Below are 18387 nucleotides of genomic sequence, written 5' to 3'. Positions count from 1 at the left end.
GGAGAGGTGGTGGGAGTGGGCAGAAGGGGAAGCTGAGCTGTAAAGCCAGCCCAGTGGCTGCCTCAGGGAACCCCACGAGGAGTCCTGGAGCTATGGCGGCCCTGCACAGCTGTCCCCTGCAGGACCAAGAGGACCAGACCTTAACACCTGGCATGGATCAGTCATTGCATGCAGGCCACCCAGGGAAAGGGTGTGACTTAGGGCAAAGCGTCTCCAAGCAGCTGAGGCGATCCCCAAAGGGGCCTGCGCGGGGCCCGTCTGCTGGAGCGCTCCCAGCTGCTGGACCACCAAGGAGCCCTCGGCTCTCCAGTAGAGGGCCTGACAGCTCGCCCAGCACCAACCTCAGCTGGGTTGTGGGTGCTCGTTTGTTGCATGTAGTAGTGATGGGTGATGTTAGAACACACGTCCCTTATGTCCAGAATAATATGTCTGGAATCGTCTTCTACGTACTTCATCCAAGAAAAAGTTGGAAAATATAAGAGAACAGGTGAAGCAGCTGTGGCAGAATCTCAATACTGGAGTAGGGTGGTAGGTGCGGATTCACTGTATGATGCTCAGCTTTTGAGAGTGATTGAAAATGGTTGTAATAAAATAGAAAATGAAAGCATGAGAACAAGAATCCTGAGTAGGCACTTGAGTCTGGCATTAATTATATATTTAATTGATGTCTACAAAAGCTAGAATGTTGGTTTTAGCTCAAGAAAAAATCCTCAAGGCTGGAACATTGTTTGAAAGCCCCTGGATAAGAAGTAAGCTAAAGTCTCACTCAGCTTTCAAATCCTATGACTCTATTACTTCTCAAGGAGGTGTCCTGTTTGCCGCCGGCTTGGGTGGTCTCTTCCTAGGATGGGCAGGGCCATTCTGGTCAGCAGATCCCTGTGGGCCTACTGGATACAGCATGACTTGGACGCCGGGGCGCCCCCTCCGAGTCCCGGGGTCCCGCCAGGCTGATTTCCTGCTGCAATCAGACAGAAAGAGAACACCAGTTGAGAGGGGGCTGCAGGAGGGCTTCCCCTTTGCCCTGGTATTGGCCAAGAGTCACAAATTCGGGGTTTTCCAAGGCCAGCAGCAGATAACCAGTTATGCTGAAGGCAAGCCGAGGAGAAGGGGGGACCTGATAAAGCAAGGATGTTGCTCTACACTAAGAAAAATAGCAGTCATGATGATACATGGCCACCCCCACTTGGCACCAATGTCTGAGAGGCAGCAGGGAGTGGTGGGGACTGTGCCCACTGGAGAGACGCCCTGTCCCACCTGAACAGGTGGGCAGAGGCTGCCACTCAGCCCCGGCTCACTGCTATCCTGCACAAATGCAGAGGCAGGAGGCCAGATCTCCGTCCTTCACAAAATATGCTGGAAATCTGGATTTTTCAAACTGGAAGTACCCCCAGTTTTAAATGTACACAGCTAGTTCACATTTTAAACAAACGCAGGCCAAACAGAAGACATCTCGCAGGCCAGAAGTTTGCAGAGACGTGCCACTAGCCCCTGAGACGATTTGGGCAAGTTAGAAAGAGGCACTTCTTCCTTTGGACACTCGACCGCCATTTCCTGGAAGATTGTAATTGTGATACAAACCTGGGGTGGCTGTAGTACCGCCCCACCTGGAGCTGGCAAAGTGCAACTTACAACACCATGAGGCATGGCCCCACATTTGTAGCTGCCGGTTCAGAATCACCCGCACTGCGCAGAGCAGAGCTGGCGACCTGTCCGTGCTGACAACCACGTGTAGAGGGACAGTGTGCACAGGAGCACGGGCAGGATGCGGTGAGGACCAGAAGCCATGTCCTGTGAGGGGGACAAGGGCCGCACAACCAGTAAAGGAAATGACTTGAGGGAGGGGGAGAATGCTGTAGACTGGGAAGAGATGGAAAAACACGAATCCTGTTTGATTCCTGGAGGCAGGCCTCTGTCCACCAGGTGGAAGTTTGAACAAGGGGAATAGTTTCAGTTCAAGGAATAGCTTTCCAATAGTGGCACTGGATGAGACTTTCATTGAAGGTAGTGAGCCCTCCATCACTGGTTAGCGTGCAAGCAAAGGCTCGTAACAGTACAGACAGAATTCAAACATCAGACAGAAGCCTGGAAACAGGACCTCTAAAATTCTTTCCAACCAATAATTTTAGGTTTTCCCCTTTTCCCTAGATAGGGCCCTAGGTCCCCAGCCTCCGAATTGGAACCTGTCCCACACTGGTCGCAGGGCAGTGAGGGGATCTGTGCTGGGAGCCTCAGCCTGGCGAAGCAGCCTCAGCCACTTACTAACGGTGTGACTGGGCCACAGCACTCCCGAGAGTCTCAGAGCCCTCCTGTAGAATGGGGACCACAGTCGGTGGTGGGAGGCCTGGACAGGACCCCGTGGGTGAGGCTCTGAGGCCAGGCCAGGCACACCGTGAGCACCCACGTGAAGGTCAGGGCTCCCCGTCCTCCCCGCGAACCTTGCTTGGCTGCCTGCTGCTTCTGCTTCTCCTCTTCCAGAGCCTTCACCTTGGCATCATACTCGTCAGCAAGTGCTTTCCACTCCTTGCGGTTGTTGGTGATCCCGTCGAGCATGGGAGTGATCTCCTCGTGGAAACGGGAGAATTCCTGGAAGAGGCAGAGCCTCTGGTGCAGGGGCCACAGCCTGGGGTTCAGGCTGCAGGCAGAGGCTGATCTGGGTATAACACAGCCTCCTCGCCCCCAGCACCCCCAACCCCATTAGCCTGTGTTGTATCAGAGGCCCGCCTCGGGAGCCTGTGAACTTCTTCCTCACAGAACGAATGCAGCCCATGCAACAGAAGAGCCCTGGACTAGGGGGTCAGGGGCCCGGGCTGTGATCCCGTTTTATGGCTGGCCCTGGTGACCCCGGGCCTGTCATTTCTCACCTGTGGCCTCTGTGTCCTGTTGTATAACATGGCCAAAGTCACAGGAACAGATGGGAGGTGAATGGAGGCACAGATTATATGGAATTGGGGGCAGTGGGATTCTCAAGAGGGAGACGTTAACCCTGAGCAAGAGCTCAAGGTCAAACTGTCATGCTTCCACCAGCTAGGGAAGTTGGGAGGGAGTAAATCTGCCCTGCTTCCTCCTCCCGAGTCGGAAATGCCTGGGCATTTGTCCCGCGAGACCCCAGAGGGCTGGCCTGCCGCTGCATTTGGTCCTCAGAAGAGCTTCAGAAAATACCCAAACTGGTCACTTACCAGGCCGTATTATTCCAGATGGCATTTGGGAAGCCCAGCTTTATTAGAGACAAAGGCAAAGATGGGGCCTGAGAAAGCAAGGGACTCACCTTGTAGACAAAAGTGCAGACGAAGTCAATGAAGCCGACCTGCAGCTTGGGGAGTTCATCCGCCTTGTTTCTGTCCATCATGGGCTGTTACGGGGGAGAAAGTGTTAACTGCCCTGGGCTCCTCCTGCCTGACGCAGGTGGGGACCTCACCCTCTCCATGGGCCATTCTTGATAAAAGAAAGATCAAACCTCAAACTGCTCAAGTTTCCATATCTAACTAGCAGTTTGCAGGAAATACAGGGATGGGGTAACACCATGAGGCTGTAAACAACCAAACCCACAACGTGGAAACTGCCCAACAAAACACCCACCTCTTCAACGAGTGAATGGCATGCAAAGGGAAAAAAAGGGGACGAGGAACTGACTCCTGATGAAAAGAGACTTAAGAAACACGAGAAGAGGGAGTTTGTTCCTTGATTGGATCCTAATTTGACAAGACAAGCTAAGTTATTTTCGTTACTTAATCAAAAACGAACAGACTGGAGATTAGGTGACAATAAAGAAACGTTGCTCATTTTGAGTGTGATAATGGTATTGTGGTCGTGTGTGTGTGTTTGTGTTTGAAGTTCTCATCTCTCAGAAATACACACTATGAAGTGTTCATGGAGGAAATGGCATCTGGGGCTTACTTTCACATACTTCAGCCAAAAGGTGAAGAAATGCAATGGGGAAGGGGGAATAGATGAAACCACAATGGCGGGCTGCTGCTCGTGGCCGGAGCTGGCTGATGGGTCTGTAGCGTTCACTAACCATTCTCTCTACCGTTTAAGGTATGAAAAGGAAGAAGAGAAGCACACAGCCCACAGGCCCTTGCCGTTCATGTTTGTTGCTGCTCTCACAGCCCACTGCTCTTCCTGGGGCCCTGCCCAAGCCTCACGTGTTACCACAGCACTTTTAGCATTTCACAGGTTTAGCCCATCCCTGTATCTGTGATTCTATCCCCAGAATGTCTCTCTCTTTTGCCCGACCTTAACTTCCTAGCCCTGCCCTCGCGCCGGGCCCTCGGTGAGTCCTCTACCTGGTCTCCAGTGGGGAGCTGGCTGACTTCCCTGTCAAGTTTAACTGTCACCATCAATAGATCTCAGCTTGGACAAATAAGATCTTCCTTCCCCTGCATGTTCTGTGCTGTTAGACCAGGGCCAGGGGAGACGGGCTCCCAGACTGCTTGAACTAGGAGGGAAATCCACATTCTGGCGTCCCCTTGCCAATCTCTGCCTAGCTGAGTTAAGGACGCATACATAAGAGTAGGGGTCCCGAACTCTAGGAGGGCATACGTCGCTGGGCTTACTCCTTGAGTTTCTGTTTAGGTAGGTCTAGGGTGGGGCCTATGAATTTGCATCTCTAATATGCTCCCAAGTCAGGGTGTTCACAGTGGTCTGCACTTTGAGAACCCCTGCATTAGCAAAAGGTCATCACAATGGTAAAGTCGCACAGCTGGGTGGCAGGGGCCGGGGAGCAGACACATTTCTCTGACATGGCAAAGTCACTAATGTCCATCAGGATGAGATCACACACCACGTGTCAGGCCGATGTCTCCTTTCTACTCACAATGGGATTCTGCTGTAGCACCGTGCGCTCCAGGTCACCCTGTTCCCAGAATTCAGCAGCAACCAGCAGAGCTACCTGCAATGGGCAGACCCCCCACACCCCCATGGAATCAAGCCCCAGTCCCAATCCTCCTGCTTGGTCCCTTGCTTCTCCTCCACTAGGATTTCCAGCTCAGCAAAAGCAGAAGCCCCACACATGCCCCACCACCCCCACCCTGCTGTCTCCATGGAAGGGGTCCTAAAGTGGTTTCCATGTCTTGCCAGAGGAGGCCGGAATGAGGGTGGGCTGCCTCTGTAGCTGGGACCCCAAGCTGCCTTGGCTGCTGTCACCTGTACTGGAATCCCCCTCCGCTTGGGTCAGGAGGGGTCCATACCTTGCTCTGCACCTCCCAGGGCTTAGTGATGGCTGAGAGATCGCAGGCGGTCATCATCATAGCCCTGGACACAAGGACACCATCTGTCAGTCCCAAGTCATTGATGGCTATGCATACTAGTCAATTGCATCTATCTCTTCTTTCTGTTCTCTCACTAGTAGGTGACCTCACCCCATTATGAGAGAGGAGTCACTTCCCCAGGACATCTTGATGTGGGGTTCTGGAGTCAGTGGTTTGAATCCTTCCACTGTCAATTACCAGGGGTTTGACATTGAACCATTACACCAACTCCTCCACGCCTCAGTTTCCCTGTCTGTAATAATAATGGTGAGTTCCTCATGGAGGGGGTGCAAGATTCAATGAGATAATGTGCATGAAAATTTTAGCATAGTGCCTGTACACAGTATGTGCACAATAAATGTTGGTGATTATCATGAACATATGTGGGGTTTTTATTACGTGTATCTGTTCTAGGCATTTCATAAACATCAGTTCCATTTAAATCTCATCACATATTCAAAGTTCCTTCTTTCCTGTCTAGCAAAGAACGATGTTTATCAACGTTTTCCCATCATCCTCCTCCTCTATTCTCAGACTCTTTTGAGACATTTTGTTTCTAAAATCACTCCACCATGAAATTTTAATACCACAGATATGCTGTATACCTGTTTGGAGATTCCAAGGACCATAGTAATATCTAAGGTTTTTTGCTGCTCTGAAGAACCACTGCTTGCCCCCTTGGACAAGGCATGGGGAGAATGTGGCTCAGTTATTGTGAGCAAGCCTTGCATTAAAAAGGAGATAAAGGATTTGTCAAAACTCAAAGATGGTACACCCACGAACTGTGCATTTCATTGTAGGCAAAGTTTGCTTTAAAAAGCTATAGACAAATACTGACCTCTAGCTACGATATCCATCTGGAGTATTTGAGGAGAAGCACACTGATGTTTGCAGCTTGCTCTGAAATGCATCCAACAAGCAAGCTGGATGGACAGATAGAGGGATGAATCTATAGCAATGTGTTAATGGCAAACCTGGATGGTGGGTATGAAATGCTTTCCACTCTCTGTGTGTCTGAAAATTCTTCCTGGCAAAATGCTGACACAAATTAAAAAGTGAACTGATGAAACAAACCAAAGAATTCGAGGAAGAGACTGGCTAAAGGAAGAATTAAAAGATAATCTTTTAAAGGAGTTTTACAACCATGGGAAAGTACAGTAAGTATGATTGCACAGGTAGGTGCAATATAAGATGGGAAGGGCGGGCACACAGACGAAGAATTGCAGCAAGAGAAGAATTCAAGAAGGCGTGTCAGAGACTGGGGCCTGGTGCCTGAGTGCCTGGGGTGGACAGCCAGGCCCAGCGGGTGTGGGCATTGGCTCTGCACTGGGAGTGTCGGCTGCATCCAGTGAGCACAGAGAGCTGTTGAACACTTCGGGCCCAGGCATGACCTCCTCAGAGCTGTGCTGCAGGGAAGCAGCTTGGCAAGACTTGTAGGATAGACAGGGTAGGGACGAAAAAGCAGAGATGCTGCAGTCATTCAGGCAGGAGGGTCCCACCTGCAGCAATGCTTGTAGGTGGGGCGGATGTGGGGCTACCCGAGTGGCAGCGTCACCTGCACTGGGTGAGGCTAATCGACAGGAAGGGGCTGCAGAGAGAGAATGTAGTTGGAGAAGGCTGGGGCTCTGAACCTAACTAGCTGCTGGGATGTTTTACAATTAACCAGCTGTATCTGCAATCGGTTACCTAAGCTGGTCTGGGAGGCCTAAAGAATTACCCCTGAAATATTAACAGGTTTAAATATCTTTAATTTAGTAAGCCCTCAAGTAAATAAGCTTTCAAAAATGCATGCATTTCTTAGAAACCACTTTATACTTTGTAATAACTTCAGAAGATGTGCCCTTTGCCAGTGTTAGATGTTGTAGATACGTTATGCTAACCATCAAATAGTTAAGCAAATGAACGTTCAGCAATGCATGCGAGAGTCCCTGGCTCCTTGCTCCCTGTCGGTGTCCACATTTTAAGTCCACAGGGGTGGCTTCAGGAGGGCACTGCATGTTTACTTTCCTTGACTGGAGAGATTATGTGAAAATCTCTCCCAGCTGCTGGGGAAACACCTGTTTTATAGATAGAGATTCGGTGTGTGGGTGGGGGAAGAGGGCAGGGAGAGGATGCCCGGGTACCAGAAAAGCCAATCTGAAGCTTCGTGTCCTGAAGACAAGGCATTGCATTCACTCCAGAAGCACCCCCTTACGTGCTCTGGGGACAAGATGCCGTGCTGGGCATTGGGGATGCAGTGAGGCCCACAGGGAGCTCACAGGCACGCAAGGGACAGAGAGTAGAAACATGATCGTTACAATACTCTAAGTGGGATGCAGAAAGGAGTGAGCACAGGGTGCAGAGAAAAAAGTAATCCAAAGGTGATAGATAGCAGCCAGCTCAGTTCAGGGGGCTTCCAAGAGTGACAGGGGGCAAGGCCTGGAGGGGTGCATAGGAGCTCCCCAAGAGGAGGGAGAAGAATGGTCATAGTGGTCAGAGGTGCAAAGGGAGTGCACCCATAGGGCAGAGGGCCATCCAGAAGGGGATCAGAGGGAGCGGCCTCTAGCCATCCTGATACCAGAGTATGTGTGCCAGGTGCCGGGCAGGGGCTCGTTCACAGGGCCCCTGCTCTCAGAGAGCTTGCAGGGGTGTTGGGGAGGCACACATTTATCACACAAATGAATGTGAATGTGTAAACATAAACACTGATCCGAGGGAAAGGAGTTCTAGGAGATAATATAACAAGAGAACCTGACCTAGGTCTGGGAGATCAGGGAGGGCTTCCCTGAGCAAGTGACTCTGAGCTGATATTTGTAGGAAGTATAGCTGTGAAGTTGGTAAAGAAGGGAGTGGGAAACACATTCTGGGCAGAGAGAACTTAGACTGCACAGGCCCCGGGGGAAGAGCCAGAAGGTGGGAGGAGCTCAGGGAGCAGAGCAAGTGGCAGAGGGAAAGACAAAGGCCCAAAAGTTGAGCAGGTGCAGATCCTCAGAGCCTGGGCACTGGCAGGGGGGATGCCTTCATGCTAAGTATGGCAGGAAAAGCCACTGAAGAGTTAGAGCAGAAGAGTGAAGGAGTCAGATCCGCATACTACAGAGACCACTGAGGCTTTGGTGTAAAGGGGACAGGGGTGGACGCCGGCAGAGGGGCCCACGAGGAAGCTGTTGTGGGACCTGAGCAGGAGATGAAGGTGAGATTAGAGTAAGTGTCCAGGTAGGTGAGGCATTTAAGGAGTAAACTCAACAGGGCTGGGGGACAGATCAGACAAGCAAAGTGAGGAAGACAGAGGAGTCCGGATGGAAGAGAAGAAGGGACCACATGGTTGTCGTGCAGAAGAGAGCTCAAGCAAGTCATGAAGCTTTTATGTGCGGAGATATGTGTGCCTTACCCTCTTGGCAAGCGAGTCGTTAAGAGCAGGGCGGGGAGCTGAATGGCAGAAGAGTAGGAAATGCTGTGCAGAGCTTTGGAATCAAAGCAATTAAATCCTCGGTCTTCTCCTTACTTGCTGTGCCCAGGGCAAGCCACTTAAGGCCTTTGGGTCTCCATTTGCTCATTTATAGAATGAGATCATTGTATTAGGTTGGATCATGTAGAGTTCTGATTTTATGGGTCAAAAGTCAGCAATTTCATATGGTTTGATGTAATATATCCATTCCAAGAGTGTTGTGGCCATCACATGAGACGACTTTTCTAGTTCACACATCGTCGTCATCTTCGTTGTCATTAGCTTCATCATCTTACCCTTTGGTTCAAGGTCACCCGGGTGAGTAGAGCCCGCTGACCAAAATGAGCTGAGCTCCTGCTCCCCTGGGCCTTCCCCAAAGGAAATGTCTCTTCCACGCGCTGTGCAGCTCAGTGGCACTTCTCCCTGACCCCCGAGAACATCCCGGCCAAACTGAACAGGCATTCAGACACTCCCTGGAATGACACCCAGCCCAGAGGGTGTGGCCCATGGGGGAAGGCCTGAGGGAGCCTGAGAGGGGTGAAGTGACTTGGGTTCTAGTCCTTGGTGCTCCGCTGGTGCCCATGTGACTGTAGGTAATTCACTTCATTCCTCTGATCCTCACATTCCCTCATTTCAAAAACGCTAGACCACAAACTGGCAACTTGGTATGACCATTATCCGCTTTGAGCAGATGAGGAAACTGAGGCACAGAGAGAAAAAGCAACTTACTCAATGTTGCCCCCCCTATTAGTGAGAGAGCTGAGGCTTGAACCCACTGCTGGGCGCCAAACACCCAAGTGTGTAACAGCCACACTCTACCCAGGTGGAGAGCAGCTCTTGCAATACGTCTAATCACCCAAGCAATGGGCCCTGAGATTGCTTCACAGCCGTGGCCTTAAACCAGGGCCAGGCTTTGCCACCAGCGGGTATTAGGCAAGGTCTAGGGTTATTTTTGGTTGTCATGACTGGGAAAGTGGAGTAGTTACTGGCAACTAGTGGGGAGATACCAGGGAGGCTGCTAAACATCCTACAATGCACAGGATGCAGTGTCCCCAGCAAAGAGTCACTGGCCCCAAATGTCAACGGTGTCGAGGTGGAGAAACCCTGCTGGTTCTTCAAACGTTTTCCACGGAGTGGCCACCTACAGAGTTTTGGAAAGTGCTGTCCTTCTTACACATGTTTAAGTTGACATCTAGACTATTTCATCAATAGTTCAAATATTTGCAAAGGACCCAACTTATAGAACATTAAAAATATGAAAATTTTAAAATAAAATGGTCACATCATTCCTTAAATACAAAGGAATCTAAACAGCATAGCAGTTTCATAACCATCAGCTTATCATCCATTTAAAAATACATGCAAAGCTTTTCTTTAAGGGTCTGGACTGTACATCTTTCCTTTTCGCCTTAAACTTGTATTCATACTTGACTTTCCCTACAGATTTTATAGTAATGTTTTTATATATGTATGTGTGTACATGTGTATATGTGTCTGTAGATATGTATATGTATGTTTATATGTATATGTATAATATATATTAAAGGCCTTTCATTGATCACCCTTTATTATATATCTGCTACCAATTATGTCCATTAATTGAACTTATATAAATGCTTTTGCTTTGACTATAGTCCTCTAAATGTTGAAATTTTTCTTTTGGATTAAGTTACTATTATCACACAATTAACCAAGACAATGAACTATACATATTTCCTGTTTTTTGAAATATTTAGTACTCAAAGTAAATTTTTTGGAAATATATCTCTTAATGAGACAGGATGGGACTATGTTTTAAAAAATCACTTAATGAATGAATGTTTCTTATTCTTAGGCTGAGATAGGATTTAACAGCTATTTTATGTAATTTTTACTTTTATAAGTGCAGGTAATTAGAAACCTTGGGAATGGAAGGAGTTCTGTGACAACGGTGTCAACCAATTTCTTGAATGTTTTCAAATTAACTCTTTAAAAATTGTACTGTGCTCTTTATTCTGAACGATCAATCAGCTGGTGATTCAATTAAATTGTCCTTTGATTTTGTTTAAAGCTAACATTACAACCTCTCACTTCCTCTGTTTCTGGGAAGGGTGCCATACAGGTTTGACCGTGACTTTTCCTGTGACTATAAATTACAGTCCTAACCATTTCTCTGTAGCGCTTTGGTGAACCCAAGGTACTCAAAATGGGTGAGCTCTATTAAAACATTGTTAATTATAATCTATCTTCCAGTATCACATTTTTATAAAGTGCTTTTATCTTATAACAAGTTTTAACTATGTTTCATCAAAACCTGGAAGCTGGGAGGGAGGTGGGGAGCACGGGGTGGGGGGGAGCTGGCATGGGAGAAATAGACAAAAAACTGTATTTAAAAAATAACTAAATAAAATTTAAAAAAAAACAAACAAAACCTGGAAGCTGCAGCCCTGGCCAGGTGGCTCAATTGGTTGGAGTGTCGTCTGCACACTAAAAGGTTGCAAGTTCGATACTAGGCCAGGGCTTTGAGGCAACCGATTCATGTTTCTCTCTCTCTCCCCCCTACCTCCTTTCTCTCTCTCTCTAATGAATAAATACATATCCTCAGGTGAGGATTTTTTAAAAAGTGTGAAGCTGCAGATTTGACTTATTTAATTTATGGGAATGTTTGTCATATCATATAATGGAAATGCCGATCTTTTACTATCAGCTAAAACAGGCAACTCGGATTTGTTTTTGTTGGAAAGAGTCTGACTTTATTTTTGAATTTAAGTGAGTATGTTAGAATGCATTCTGATGGCACCCACCTTATTTTTTTATTCTTAATTCTAAGGGAAGTAGAGGCAGGTAGATGCATAGATGTGCGGGGAGACTGGGCAGGTGGATAGATAAAGAGGTGCACAGGCAGGCAGATGAGTGTGGCGTGGATGAAATCAGGTGCTGCTTCCTTCGGTACATGTTTATTATTGGTGCACCTGACATCAGGGCCGTCCTGGACAGTGGCACATTCCCCAAAGGAATAAGGTCATTAAATGACAAGTGTCTCAGCTTCTGCTGCCCTGCTGTACAATCCAGGGCAAAATTCTCTTTTGCTAATGCCTTGTTTTATATGTGCGTGTATGTGTATGCATGTACACACATAAATAAATGATAGGGAAGGCCTGAAGCCCTTCCTTGGATTTATTACGCCTTGATTAAAAGAGGCTGAGGGCACCATTTCAAAGAGTCCCTCTGTTTGATGCTGCAGAGATCTTTCCTCCATAAGGAGATTCAAGAAAGGCAGAGTGAGGGAGCCGAAAATGCCTCCCCCACTGTGCGTTCTTAGGGAGAGAATATTAACAAAGAGACCACCATTCCCTGGAGGCCATCCACTCTCCTAGAGGTCTTGGAAGGCTTTGGGTTGGAGAGGAACAGGGAGGGCTTTGTGTGCCGCGGCATGAAGACTTCACTTAAGACTTCCTTGGCTTTTTCAGTCATTGAAGTCCTGCCTCTGGTTTTAAAAAATAAAACAAAACAAAGAAACAAACAAAAACAAAAAACGAAAAACAACTGTCTTTCTCTTGGAAATCCTTCCTATCACTTTTCTGTAAAGTCTGCATGGCATTCCATTGTATGAAAGTGCCATAGATATTTGTAAAAATTAGTAAAGAGAAGCTTCATTTAAAAAGAAGTAGGGAGCCCACAAAGGGCGCTCTCATGCAGGCTGCACTCGGCCCAGGATGGCTGTGAGTGGGGCCCAACACAAAGTCATCCATGTGCTTAAAACCTGTTTTTCTTTGCTCATCAGTTTTTGTTAGTGTTTGTGTATTGAACGTGTGTCCCAAGACAACTCTTCTTCTTCCAGTGTGGCCCAGAGACACCAAAAGTTTCCAACCCCTGCCAGGGAGATCTCTCTCTATAGCATTCTTCCCAACTTCTCCCCCTGGGAGAGTTTTAGTGGACTTGTACCTGACCTGCCATGGCTGCTGCTTCTGGATGTCAAGTTCTCTGTTGCTCCTGCAAAAACCCATTTTGCTGGCAAAATATCTGGCTGAATATTTGTGCCCATCAATGATATTTAAGTTGTTTCCAATCCTTTTTTGTGGTTACAAATAATGCTACAGTGACTGACTGTGCATACTCTTTGGCACACCTGCAGGAGCGTACCTGGAAGGGGCAGCCTGGCTGTGGGATGCTGGGTCAGAGAGCATGAGCATTGCAATCGTCGTAGGCGGTGTCTGCCGAAAAGGCTGCACCCATTTTCATTTCGAGCAGTGGAGACTGCTTGTTCCCCCCCACTCTGCCCAACCACACCGCGTGCTCTCAAATGCTCACCCTCCAATGGGAGGGTACACAGAGAATTCTATTGTTGGGTAGTTTGATTTTTGCATTTCTCTAAATATGAATAAGGTCCTCATCTTTTCAGAGGTTTATATCCCTCTATAACTCCTTTTCTGAGAAACATCTGTGTGTGCCTTTTGCCTGGTTTTCTACTGGATTAGTCTTTTTCTTGAATTGTATTAACACTTTATTTACTAAGAAAACTAGTGCTCGTTTCTTTGGTCAGAAGTGCTGCAGATATTTGCCCCCAGTTATCACTTGCATTCTGACTTCAGCTATGCATTCTTGTGTGTGTTGTGCAAAAAACCCCTAATTTTTATGTAGTCAAATTTATCAGTGTACGACTTTTGAACTTTATGTTGCACTTAGAAAAGCTCACTCTGAAGTTACTCTTTTTAATTCTACCATGTTTCCTCCCTCTTTCCCCATTTTTGGTTTTTCTTCTCATCATTTTAAAATCCATGATCCATCTGGAATTTATTTTGCTATGGGAGGGAAATAGGGATCTGGCTTTGTGGCCACCTAAGGGTATAACACAAAATATACTTAGTCTTTGTCCCTGGCTCCTGGCATAGAGCTTCTAAAACCCTTGGTGTTCCCTAAGTGAGAGGAGTATCTTTTGTCCTCCTTAAGAAGCCCCTTTGGGTTTACAGTCATGAGATGACCGACTTAGGTGTAGGTCCCCAGACCGACTCAGAGTGGGGCAGGTCGCCAGAAAGACCAAGTGAATAGAGAGCTGGAACTTTCAGCCCCACCTACCGACCTCTGTGAGGGGCTGGGGGTGGGGACTGCAGATTAAGCTCTATAAAACCTCCTGAACAACTGAGATTTAATGAGCTTCAGGGTCGGCAAACGCATCCACTTACTGGGAGTGTGAAGCACCCCAGCACCATGGGGATAGAAGCTCCTGTGCAAGGGACCCTTCTAGACCTCGCCCTTTGTGCCCCCCATCTGGCTGTTCTTCTGTGTCCTTTATCATATCCCTTAATCAACCAGTAAATGTAAGTAAATTGTCTGAGTTCTGTGAGCTGCTCTGGCAAATTAATTGAACCTGAGGAGGGGCTCATGGGAACCTCCAATGTACTGCCCGGTGGCCAGAAGCATAGGTAACAACCTTGACTTTGGGACTGGCCTCTGCAGTGGGGCCAGTCTGGTGGGACCTGGCACCCTCTCCAGTAGATGCGGCCAGAAGTGAATTGAGTGTGTAGGATGTCCATTCAGTATCTGTGGATAATTGGAGAGTTGCTTGGTAGTGCTGGACAAGAGCCCATCGGATTGCTTCATGGTACCAACCCCATTTACAAACTCCCTTTCTCCCCTGGTATCAAATCGTTAGCACAGGCACAGTTTTTAAGTCCGTCCCACTCATGCCTCCAACTGAACCGCCTTTAGTTTAGCTGGTCCTGTTATTACTCTTTTAATTCAGAATTTTCTGACTATTTTTGGATACTTTTTTCTCATAAAAATTTTAGGATTGGCTCCCTAATTATGCCAAAAAAGTAGATGCTTTCCTTGAAATTATCTTAAATGAGTAATTAATTAAGGAGAATAGACAATATTTAATATTCAGTCCCCCTATCTAAGAACAGAGTGTTCTTTCCACTTGTTCGCTTTTTCCGTTCTGCCACTTTGAAATGTTCAGTGGGCAGCTCCTTGTCTGCCCGTGAGCACCCGTAACCTGAAAGTGCCCCTGTTCAAGGGGAGCGGGTCCCACAGCCCCCAGGATCAGGGGACCTTCGTGGAGGCCTGGTTGGACAATGGCAGGGCTGAGGGAGTGACAACTTGCCACTTTTCCCCTCTTTCCTGCACCTGTCCCAGTGGCTGCCCCTTCTCTGTTGCTGGGGCTTTACCACATTTGTGACTTAACCCAGCCTCATCCCCACAGCAGCACCCGAGGACAAACCAACCGCCTCAAACTAACCACCTGGCACTCCCTTGGGGAGGCCTCGTCTGCCATGACCCAATGCCCAGGACCCCACACAGGGGAGCCAGGGGACCATGTGGCTTAGGCCACATATCCACCAAGAAGTGTCCATTCTGTGGACACTTCTCACCCCATCATCAACTGAGGGGAACCATGGAAGCACATCAAGAGAACCGAAAGAAGCTGTTCACCAGCAAACTTGAGTTTGAGTCCCATTACTGGACCTCATGCCAGCAAGGTGCTATAAATTTCATGTCAGTCATGTGACTGACTTGGGAATAGCACAGTAATGCTGTAAGACATTGCTATATACAAAAGAACACTAAGAAAATTAAGCCTGTATGTTCTGACTGACACACAGTTACCACTCAAATCATTATCAGTATAATGCTCTTTTTTAATAAAAATGCTAGTTACATCACTTTACCACCAAAATTCTGAATTTTATGACAGAAATACTTCAAGTATTATGTTTTTTGTATATAGAGAAGTAAAATAATACTATATTCTTTTGAATTTTAGTGCCAAAATAAAGGTTAAGCGTATACCATAATTTCTGCAACTCTGGTTTGGCATAACTTCAGTTTTTGCCGTATGAAGGCCTCCAGAATGGAAAGCGACCCCCAGGTCATCTGAGGACAGCAAAGCTGTCACTGCAGCAGCTCATCGTATGACCCTGGTATAAGAGGATCAGGGTTTAAGCCCTGTCTCAACTCACATAACGATTTCCTTCCGTGTCTGTTCCAGCATCATGTACTGCGTCCAGTCCTGCTGCGAGTCATATGTCTTAGATTGGTCCACGATCTTCTGGAACATTGTTCTCTTCCTACAAGAGACACCAGTTTGTTCCTGGAGCACATCTTAGAATAAGGCCACACCAGAGCTTCTGGTATTGACTGTTTCAGGCAGGGACTTATTAAAACAACATGATTAACAAAACAAGGTCAGAAGAACCAGAGCCTAGGAGTGAAGACCGAGGTTTCTACCCCAGACTCTTTCATGGGCTTATTACCTGATCTCAGCACATTTCTTCCCCTGGGCCCCAATTCCCCATCTACACAATGGGAGTAATAACATCCCACTCACAGAGCTGTAGTGACAGTGAATGGTCCACAGCAAAAGGTCTGTGCCTGTCACACAGTTCGTGTTAATTGATGGGGACTATGGTGTTTGTTACTGTTATAACCATTGCTATTGCTATTCTTCTCAAAATGAGAAGAAATACTAACTTGAAGTACAGGGCGAGGTCTGTGGCAATGATGGCAATGTCCATCATATGGATAGCATGTTCATGTTGCCTGCGATTGAGGTTTTGAAAGATATTCAAGCCCTAAAGAGAAAATCAGAGGAGAGATGTGAGAAGTGATGCTGGTGGTACACTCATCCAGCTACTGTGGTCACCCCAGATGGTAGGAGAGGCAGCCCAGGCCACTGGGAAGAGGGCTGCCTGGCCACACTGGGGCTTCATGTGGCATGGGGGCTCCTTTGCAGGCCCCAAAGCCTGTGCAGAGGGCCCTTACCCTACCTCGTCTCGCAGCAATGTTTTGCCAAACTCCAAGTGGTGCCTTTCCAAGATGGAGGACCCGTGGAGCTTGGCCAGTGGGTTCTGGGATCTGAGTGGGAGAGAAAGAGAGAAACACATGGACAGCATTGGCATGGAATGGCCAAGACGAAAGGTAAAGACATCACCCAGTCCCACCACCTCTAAATTCTGCAGGTAAGGAGGCTGAAGTCCCAAATGAGAGGAGCTTGTCACACAGGGAGAGAGTGGGAGCTGGGACTAGACATCACAGCTCCTGACTCTCAGGCTGTAGTTTTCTCCACCACTGATTCTTCAGGTCTCCTTGGGGTCATGGATTCCTCAGAGAATCTGTTGAATAGTGTGGACTCATCCCCAGAAAAAAATACAAACACACACAATGCCAAATGCAGTGTTAAAGATTCATGGATCTCCCATATCCAACCATGGACATTGGCTCTGGGCCATTCTTTAATGGTCATCCAACTCCCAATCCTCCATACCTGAGTCTTGGGGGAAACCATTACATTCCCCAAAGCAGTGTGTTTATTCTTGCCTTTATTCAATAAATATTTGTCCAGCACTTACTATGTGCCAAGCACTGACCTCTGTACTTAGCTTCTTACAAGATTTAATGCAACCACAGTCACTAGCCTTGGAGCAGCATGCAAGTATTGAGAAGACTCAGAGAGGCATGGTCCAGTGCTCGTTAATGACTTACAGGTTATGGGCCCTGGGCAGAGCCTCAATTCCTCATCTGTACTATGAGTATAACATTGTCTTTGCTCTGCCCAACCCACAAGGTGGTCATGAGCATCCACCAAGATCATAGTTCAAGAACTATGTTTTAGAGGCTGTCTGGAATATAAGCCCTGTGAGGACGAGGACTGTGCTGTTTTGCTCAGCATGGTACCGCCTTTGCCAGGTTTAGGGAATACAACACTTGTATTAGGAGCATTATCAATGCAAGGTGGATGAATAATGATCAGTTAACTAACTTCTTGGCTTAAATCAGCTCAGCAGGTAGGAAGGAAGGAAGAGAGTGAGGAAGTTTAATATATCACTTTCCTGTTGCTGTTATAGCAAATGACCACAAACTCAATGGCTTCGAACAATAAAAATGTATTACTTTACAGCTCTGGAGTTTAGAGTTGAATGAAAATAGCTCTGTAGGGCTGCCTTCCTTTTTAGAGGCTCTAGAATTCATTTCCTTGCTTTTTCTAACTTCTAGAGGCTTCCTGGGTTCCTTGAATTTTTATAACCTATCTTCCACTTTCAAGGTCAGCAGTGTAGTAACTTCTTTCCTCTTGATCTCCCACCTCCCTCTTATAAGACCCTTCTGATTGCATGAGACCACTCAGATAATCCAGAGTAATCCTTACATTTCAAGATCCTTCACTTCATCATATCTTTGAAGTCCCTTTCGAATTTGAGGCAATACATTCCCAGGTGCCAAGCATTGGGGTGTGGACATAGTTGGGGGTCATTATTCTCTCTGTCACAGCAGTTTACCTAGACCAAAAAGGCAAGAGGAAGTGGGAATATGGGGACAGTGGGACTTACCTCTTGGCCTATGAGCCTGCCTGGCAGCTGTTCAGACTTGGGTAATGAATCCTGGGGGTAGGAAGTAGGGAGGGGAATTGCTGGGTAAGGGCTGACTTACTTCATCTGGTACAGGTTGTTGGTGCCTCTGTGGTCGATGTCATGGCAGAAGGCAGCAGTGACCATGGCCAAGGCCTCCAGGTCCGTGAAGTATCGTTTCAGCTTTCCAGTCTGGAAGGGCAATCACAGGTGCCACTCACTCTTCCCTTGTGGGGTTGGAAGCAGAGCTGAGAGGGTAGGGGCAGGGCCCAGAGCTTGGAAACATAAATTTGATCTTGGCTCTACTCCCGTTGCCACAGGGTGAACAGATGTTTGCCTGGGATGCAGGACTTTCCATGCTGGAGCTGGAACAGTCCCTGGCAATGAGGGATGGTTG

At 47.6% G+C, this 18387-nt stretch overlaps 1 protein-coding gene across 5 annotated transcripts in view; it reads right to left on the bottom strand.

The window, feature by feature from the left end:
* Positions 1-638: 638 nt before the first annotated feature.
* PDE6A (phosphodiesterase 6A) overlaps positions 639-18387 on the bottom strand; it is a 52092-nt gene continuing 34343 nt past the window's right edge. Inside the window, exons 14-22 of one of the 5 annotated variants that reach the window (XM_037161901.2) lie at positions 18073-18182; positions 16416-16503; positions 16120-16220; positions 15609-15716; positions 5187-5250; positions 4814-4888; positions 3266-3349; positions 2436-2601; positions 639-958 (exon numbers count right to left, since the gene is read on the bottom strand). In XM_037161901.2, the coding sequence (XP_037017796.2) occupies positions 885-958; positions 2436-2601; positions 3266-3349; positions 4814-4888; positions 5187-5250; positions 15609-15716; positions 16120-16220; positions 16416-16503; positions 18073-18182 (870 nt within the window). In that variant the 3' untranslated portion in view covers positions 639-884. Of the gene's footprint in view, positions 959-2435; positions 2633-3265; positions 3350-4813; positions 4889-5186; positions 5251-15608; positions 15717-16119; positions 16221-16415; positions 16504-18072; positions 18183-18387 lie in introns of all 5 variants that reach the window. The other 4 variants (XM_053665936.1, XM_037161902.2, XR_005084769.2 and 1 more) reach the window with 4 other exon arrangements.

Source organism: Artibeus jamaicensis, unplaced genomic scaffold (assembly GCF_021234435.1).
Source record: "Artibeus jamaicensis isolate MK-2021 breed Jamaican fruit bat unplaced genomic scaffold, CSHL_Jam_final contig_432, whole genome shotgun sequence".
In the NCBI taxonomy this organism is placed as follows: domain Eukaryota; kingdom Metazoa; phylum Chordata; class Mammalia; order Chiroptera; family Phyllostomidae; genus Artibeus; species Artibeus jamaicensis.
The sequence above is the reverse complement of the archived record's forward strand: the minus strand, read 5'-3'. Positions and strand labels throughout refer to the sequence as shown.